The 8,148-nt window shown below is 33.1% G+C and overlaps 1 protein-coding gene across 1 annotated transcript in view; it reads right to left on the bottom strand.

Annotated features, from left to right (window-relative positions):
• Positions 1-8,148, bottom strand: part of TBC1D32 (TBC1 domain family member 32) — a 69,983-nt gene that overhangs the window by 59,814 nt on the left and 2,021 nt on the right. Inside the window, exons 2-7 of the mRNA XM_057368976.1 lie at positions 7,752-7,906; positions 4,382-4,543; positions 3,108-3,285; positions 2,390-2,461; positions 1,069-1,194; positions 115-193 (exon numbers count right to left, since the gene is read on the bottom strand). Of these exons, the coding sequence (XP_057224959.1) occupies positions 115-193; positions 1,069-1,194; positions 2,390-2,461; positions 3,108-3,285; positions 4,382-4,543; positions 7,752-7,906 (772 nt within the window). The remainder of the gene's footprint in view (positions 1-114; positions 194-1,068; positions 1,195-2,389; positions 2,462-3,107; positions 3,286-4,381; positions 4,544-7,751; positions 7,907-8,148) is intronic.

Raw genomic sequence — 8,148 nt, 5'->3', positions numbered from 1 at the left:
CATGATAACAGTGACAAAACAGACTGCCTTACACACGTTCATTAAAAAACTTGACTGATTTTAGAAAAGTACATATAATGTACTTTTACATGAAATGTAATTAAATGCACATACCTAAACTTGTATAGACTTCTTTAGTCATATTAAATGGAGAAGAAGAAAAGGTTTTTGCATAGAACCTGAGAATTTTCTCCTAAGGGTGAAAAAAACAAGCAATGTATTAAATATTCATTATCAGTATATTATAATTGCAAAATAATCAATATGTAAAGGCATTATTCTTAATATTACGTATTACTCATCTAGACAACTGTGCAGATGTTAAGCTTGTTTTATAAAAATATAGTTTCTGATCACAGAAGACTACAGTTCAAAGGAAATTTTATTCAAATACTTGAACTCCACACCAATGCAAAGCCTCACTGAGCTACAAAGAAGTAGACAAAGGAACATTACTTTTCCATTACAAATCAGTGAATTGTAATTATCACTGCTTTAAAAGGAACTGTAGAATTCAGGTGAAAGAGAAATATATGGCAGTAGTTGGGGCAACGTTCTTATTTATTTGCTACTCACTTTAAAATTTGCACAAAAAGGTTTAATTGACATAATAAACAATCTAAAAGCCACTTAAGCAGCTGTCATTTTCTTTTGTCATCACTGCCTATATAATATTGTATGTACCATTTTCTCATCATCATATCTCACTTGAGTAGGAAATACTAACATGACCTATTTTACAGAATACTTTTGTTCAATTTTTTTACAAGTCTTTTTGCTAAAAGAAATTCAAACATTTTTACTGCCATTAAAAGAAATGCAAATAAGTACTCCAGCATCTAAAAMTCCTACTGAAAGCCTGCTGCAGTCCTTTAAAGCAAAATTTACTGGACTTCTGTATTTCTTTTACTTCAAAAAATAAATAAAGGATTTTATTATTTTACATAAATAATAAAACATTTTGGAACCATGCCAGACTACTTATAATATGTATGTAACTTCCCACACCTCTTYAGTATCCCTTCTTTGGATACAGATCAGATAATTAGATACAAACCATTCCCTTACACTGAACGTTGCATCAGGATCTGCCAGAGAGATTGTCAGATGCTTACGCAGCCTTGGCCAGCTCTCAGAGCTCAGGATATCGGAGGCAGGGGCCAAGCACAGCGTCTGCAAAGCTTCTTGGCGAACCTGAAGCGGTCAAAAAGATAAACACCAAAAATCCATTCACAGCAACCTTTGAAATATGTAATTTCCAATACAAGTCAGAGAGAGGGAGGGAGGGTAGGGAAGAGGGAGGAAGGAAGGAAGGMACAGAACCTCGCTGTAGAACAGATAAAGAATAACAAAATATGTATCTTCTGCTACGTTTTTTATGGTTATTTAGACAAAACAATACATCACAGAATGGGGAAAATGCATGCATTTGAAGAAGCAATGAAACCATTTTAAATAGGTTTTCAATATAGGATGCAAGGTTTATGTTCTATTTTCTGTCTGTAATCAAATATTTTGTTATCAGGGAATATAGCTCTATAAAGCTCTCAGCTAAAGGAAGTAGACAAAGTTATTAGTCATTGGGTTATACTGTTGAATTTTTATCAGCATTTTAAATAATTTCAAGTAATTTTTTTTGCTATTGGTAGACAATTGTAATCTCTAGCAATTTATTTCATCTTACTGAAAGAAACTGTAAGAAGTTTTAATAGCACTTAGTAGCATCAAACATTAACCTGTTTTTTTTAATAAAACTCCACCACAAAGTTTATAACAGTTCCTACCTACCATGCCTTTTTCAACTGCCAGAAAAACCGAACAAGTCTTATCAAGACAGCACACTCAAACTGGTATTTCTCCAAGCTTCAAAAATAGAAGCAGCTGGTGCTGATTGTTGGTTAGAGATACCAATTAGTACTGCCACTGACAGGAATGCAAACCTAACTTGGATTTTMTATTTTCCATTTGGCAGCAGGTAGTTGGCAAATCAGCAGGCATCTCTTTCTTCTGACAGGGGTAACTCAAAGGGCAACACAGAAGCCACCAAGAATGACAAGGGACATGTATACAGGCCAAATAATGTTCAGTAACTTCATTCATAATAGAACAACGTCTTTTAAAGTAAAATTGCCAATCTACAACACATAGACTTCTGAAAAAAAACCCAAACCCAGATACCTGTTGCAATGCTAGTTTTTGAAAAAAGATGGTTACAAACAATAAAATATTGCACTGCAGAGTAGTTTCTGCTCTGAAGCCAATGTATATGAACCAACAAAGACAAGTTTCCACTTAGGTACATAGGAACCCTTATGCACATACAGACTGCTCTCCAATATGCCATAAACATTCATTTGTATTAACATTTCATGTCTGCTTTTAAACTTACTTCCTTGGGCTGAATAGGGTCAAGCCTTTCTGCTAGCAGCTGCAATTGTTCTTGACTCATGAATGCATAACTCTGCAAYACACATTATGAAATGATCATTAGTAAATTTTATTAAAAATAAGCAGCAGAATATTAAAATCATTAGTCTTTCTGATACCTAATTTACTTTTAATAATTAGGACTTCAACATTTATACTAATTTAACAATAAAGTCAATATTCGAAATGTTTTTTACTGTTTGCCCAAAGTTAAACTTACGATAATGAAATTCCCATGATATATTTTGCTTTGTTTTACTTCAAAGTTCTCTGTATCCTCAAAAAATCCCTTATAATAATTTATTCAGTAAGCAATGTAACATAGTACAGTAGTCTAGAAATTAACTGCACATTATTTGGCTTCTAAAGTAAAATCACAAAAGTTAGATGATGTTCTGCTTTTACCATTATCTTTTCTGTACCATACTTGGATAGGTACATTAGAACATATGGGAACTACAGTAATCTCATCTAGCATATGATGCCTAAAGTAGTTAGTTTAAGCTTAATACTTAAAACTGAAACAAAASTAAATAATTTGGGTTTAGGCTGTACCAAAGATGGGAAAAATTAACCTTCCTCTAGGGTCGTTCTCAGTCTTCACTGAGAGCCTTGACAGAAACATAACAATTTTGCAGTATCATGCTTATTTCATAACATAGAGAGAAAACCCATTGTACTTGGTTGAAGGAGGAGTCACTGTCAGAACAATTGTCTGTGTAATAGCCACTCTGACGTTCTTTCTTTGCTTTACTATCCAGCTCCTTATCATGTATTCGATCTTCTTCAAACTTGTTAATCAAAGATTCTACCACAATCATCATGACATTCTTCAAGGCATGCATCATTTCTCTGTACCTTCAAAATAAAGATGATTTTATTATTAAACAATATAAAAACAGCCATGTAAAAAAATAATTGCTACATCATGAGTAACCGAATATGACATAATGCTAATGGGACTCGAACTCACTGAATTTACATTTTTCAGTTAACAATATTTTAAAATTACAATGAAACTCCTTTTTTTCCCTTCCAGAACCATTTAATGAAATACCACTAGTATAATTCTGTTCTGGGATGTTTTTAAGAAACAGCATGAGTCCACCAAAAGGGAGATCAGACCCTGAGAAAACAGGCCAGCTCTCATCCTTGTTACTGATTGTTTCTTGAAGTTCAACATCCAATTTTATTTCTGCTATAAACCTTCAGCAAAACCAGAAGTGAACACATCATCCTGATTCAAGATCTTGAGTAAAGGTCATGCATACAACATATTTTTTTCAAAAAAAACAGGTTTTTCTAATTTTAATAAACTGAAAAATAATAAATACAGGGAAGCAATTCAAAATTAAAAAATGCTTCAGAAATACATCCTATTGAATAATGTTAATATTTCATTTCCTTTTTTATTACTTTAATGCTACAATTATTTATTTTACAGTCATCAAAGACATGTTATCAAATTGTGTTTTAATATCCTCTTACGTTTCAAATTAAAAATCTAAGATACATATTTAGTTCATTGGATTTTCTTCTACAAATTTTAATGAGCATAAGAACCCTAAGGTCCTGATCCTTGAAACAAGTTTATACAAACAGCATAATCTGAAAAATGGTCATCCTAACATCTGTTTTCCTGTTCTCTTATTTGCAACATACAAAAAATGACTACTGATGCTAAAATCCTAARTAACTCATAAGCTTCACAGATTTGCTACCAATTTTTTTACATAATAGTTCACAACTTTAATTCCAGGGTGAAACAAAGCATAATAAATTGCAATGTAGTGGGTRGGTGGCAATATCTGAATTGCTTAGCACTGATTTTTCTTGGAGTTCAGAATTGTTACTGGTTCACAACCTATTTTTTCCAAACATGTTATGGAAAAGTGAAAAGAAGACTAAGTTTACAAAGAAGAAACAGAGACATGAATTACATGTATATACTCACTCTTTTGATTCACGGGTCTTCTTAGTAAGATGTTGGACAAGTGTATCATAGCCWGATATTTCACCCTGATTTTGAGCAGAAGTACATTTTTCTGTTTCTTCTTCAATCACAGGTCCCACAGTATTTTTTATGTATTGTCTAAGGTATTTCACAAACTCATAGCTGCAAGAAATATGCAAAATGAAAATGTAACGTCTCCTCAACTTTACCATGAAATATTTTCAACATTATATCAACAACCCCATCTTCTGTCCCAGTATATCTGTTACTCTGAGGTAAGAGTTTATGACTTACATAGAAATAAACTTCAAGAGTGTAAAGTAACGCATTACAGTTTGATTTTCTTCAATATGGTCATCATCAGCATATTGTTGTTAGAAACAATAACAAATGGTTTCTAATTTCAYTTCATGCTTCTTCTAAAAGTAAAAATTCACTCAGACAAAAGGTTAAGGTTTTATAGACAAAAAATKAAGAGTACCAAGAAATTTTAAATTCCAAAAGAAACATTCTTTGGAGCACTCTGAACATAGCACTGTCTTACAGTATAAACTGTCTGTTATTTTATGCATTATACACYGAAAATTAGAAGATACACACAAAACAGCTTATAAATTAGAGCAYATGAGAATACCTATGGCTTATGAAATTCTATCTGTCATGACAGTACACAGATGTCAATCAAACTGACAAAACAGTCATCTGTGATTACACAAGCACATTAAATGTAAGGATTTAGCACTTTGCAGTGTAATGATCAGATATCAAAAGATGCTTGCTAAAAGAATAGAATAATCAGAARGATATTTCAAGCCAAAACTGGAAACCCAGTTTCCCTGGGTCCTCCAACTTTGTAGTAGTTTTAGAAAATGCAAAGGAGAACTGCTCAGAATAATTCAACTTTTCTTTTTGAAAAGTTTTCTGACTAGTTTTCTGATTTGCATAAAGGGCAAGGCAAACAAACATACAAAAAATCATATATTAACTGTAGATGCATAATTTTATTTTCATTGTATCAAATTAGATGTGCAACTACTTAATGTTAATTTGGATAAAAAAACAAAAAGCAAACAACAAAGCACTTRTGTCATGATAGATACTTCCTCGATGGATTGCCTACCTTAGGCTCCATCAGGTATGTCAGTATTTTTCTTTTTCCCTGCCTTTCCATCTTGTTCTCAGTGAAAGTAACAGAAATAGGACCCAAGAAAGATGCAAAACATGTTTATTTCTGTTTTCATTTGTGAAATTGYACACAACTGTCCACTGCACAAAAGCCTTCATGAAACTTTCTCCCTTTTGTTTTTTGGCAACTTTTCCAGGGTGTATGACTTTGCAGTGACTGCTTCACTCTCAAATATACAGCAACCAACCACAGCACTATTCACACCACTACTTTTATGTCTGTTTGATGTCCTAGTCTTCATCTTCTGCATTATTCTTCCACCTTAGAAATGTTTTGCAACAATTATGTGCTTCAACAGTGACAGTACTACTTCACATGCAATGCAATTCAGACTTACAAAGGAAGTATGCTTGAGGTGGTGTTAAAAAATCCTCCAATCAAACAGAAAACAATACTGATGTCTACCACTGCACCTAAGTTTTGTACTTGATTCAATTTTCTTTTTCAGTAGCTTTCTGAGGATCCTGCATTTCTGYCTTTTCTACATCAAAGTGGGAACAAAGGATAAAGTAAGACCTCAAAATCTGGTAAAATGACTGAGTCAAAATAAGCATGAGGCAGAAACAGCAATGACCAAAAGGCTGAGCTGAACTAGAGCATGGGACAGCCCAAAAGCACACACTACTAATAATGGAGCTTGTAATCTGGATGGATGGGTTAAGAAGGAAGTTTCTTAATAGACTCACTTAGAAATGACCATATGACCTCTCTGACCTATGAAAACCAGTCTGTACTGCCCTAGGTCACAAACAAGAATACCTCCAGAAATATTCAAGCCCCAGGCAGTAATCCTCATGTTTGGAATAGAAATATGACCAAATTTTCCATTACATGTAAATTGTTCTCATTAAAAGAAAGTATCTTTAGGATCACTAATTTTCTAGCATACAAGCAAGAGTAACGGATGGCAAGGTTTCACTGTTGTAAAAGGAAAAGCTGTTATAGGCACTGCTTCAACCACTTACACACTTTACTCCCTCACCATGGGTATTCTATTAAGATCTCAGAAAAAATGACAACTAATTTCAATTTTTTTGTTTGAGCTTTATTGTACATACCTTCTCTACATTTTTTTTCCAAAATTACATGTATCTTTCAAACTTGATACGTTTACAACCAACTTATTTTACCTGTCACCCAGTAGCCTACTATTCAAAATTCACAAGAATACAAACAAAAGTATAATCCAATATAATTTGTAATAAAAATTAAAATTGAGCCAAAATACCCTTTAAAGAATCTTTGGAACACATGCAAGCTTCAAAATTTCAAAATTACAGTGAAATTCTAGATAAACCCTAGCAGTATTTCACTTACTTTTACCTAACTCCTATCACTGACAAAGCAATGCCAACACCTAGGTAAATGTAACAGAATGTAAATAGTGCCATGTCTGAAAAAAAAATTACAGGGAACCAGCTTTCTCAGAAGAACTCAGGTCACAGAGCTATGTTCTTTATTAAAATGCCTTCAGGCTATTTCAGCTTGATATTCCCTCAGTGTGTTATAAAATGTGCTCTAAAAATCTCCCATGTAGTAAAAAAATAATCAAGTTATAGCATCATGGAAAGGAAAGAGGAGCAAGGGATCTGGAAATCTAGATTGCCTGTAAGTGAGGTCACACTGTCAAGTCTGMTTTAACAGAAGCGTGATAGGGATACATTTCTGCTTTACTTAAAACATAAATTATAAGAATTATTACCTGATAAGATAGACATGTTCAGTAGTACAGGCCAGAGAGAACAATCAATTATGGAAGCCAAATGGCCCTCTGGAAAAGCACTTTATTTTGAAAACAAGCTTATGTTGTCTAACAGGTGTCAAACATATTAAGAGCCTTCAGTGACTACTTCTAGCTCCTTTTCATATGTGCATTTAGTACACCACACGTGCACATACATCAGAGCAGTTGYAAATTCCTCTCTCACAAACAGCTCATGAATTACTACTAGAGTGAAAATATATTGGCAAGAGTGGAGGGAAAAAAAACAAACCAGAAAAATGGCAACATTAATTTTATTCTTTAAATTGGCATAATCTGAGAGTTGATTAGTGACAGGAATATCTATATATGTATAAATACACACACATTTACAAAGCAATATAAAGTGTAGACAGTTTCAAGAARTAATGCAGTTTAATGCAATTTCTTCAAAAGACTAAAAATAGCAAAAATATTTTTACTTGTGAAAATTCTCATCCGTTTCCTCCAAATGCAAGAGAATTTCTTCTGCACATTCTACTGAYGGGGCTCCAGTGATTTTTTCCTTCACACTCTGCAGCAACTGTCTAAGCATAGACTGTAATAGAGCTTCATTTTCACTTGTGAAGTGAGACATCTGTAGAAACAAATAAAAAATAACAAACTCTCATAGTTTTGGTTTTCTTCTTCAAGATGCTAAGAAAAGCACAAATCCCTTAAACYGCCACTTTTTTACTGTTATCGACAGCATTTTGTATCAAAGGACCATCACAGACACAAGAAATATTTGATAGAGATTATTTTCAGGCAAACTGAAAATAAAATAAATCAATTCTAATAAAACTCCTGAAATTGTAGGATAATATTCTTAAAAGAGAT

Source organism: Malurus melanocephalus, unplaced genomic scaffold (genome assembly GCF_030028575.1).
Source record: "Malurus melanocephalus ecotype Western Australia unplaced genomic scaffold, MMel_1.1 scaffold_100, whole genome shotgun sequence".
NCBI classification, from domain to species: domain Eukaryota; kingdom Metazoa; phylum Chordata; class Aves; order Passeriformes; family Maluridae; genus Malurus; species Malurus melanocephalus.
This window is presented reverse-complemented; position numbering and strand designations above follow the sequence as displayed.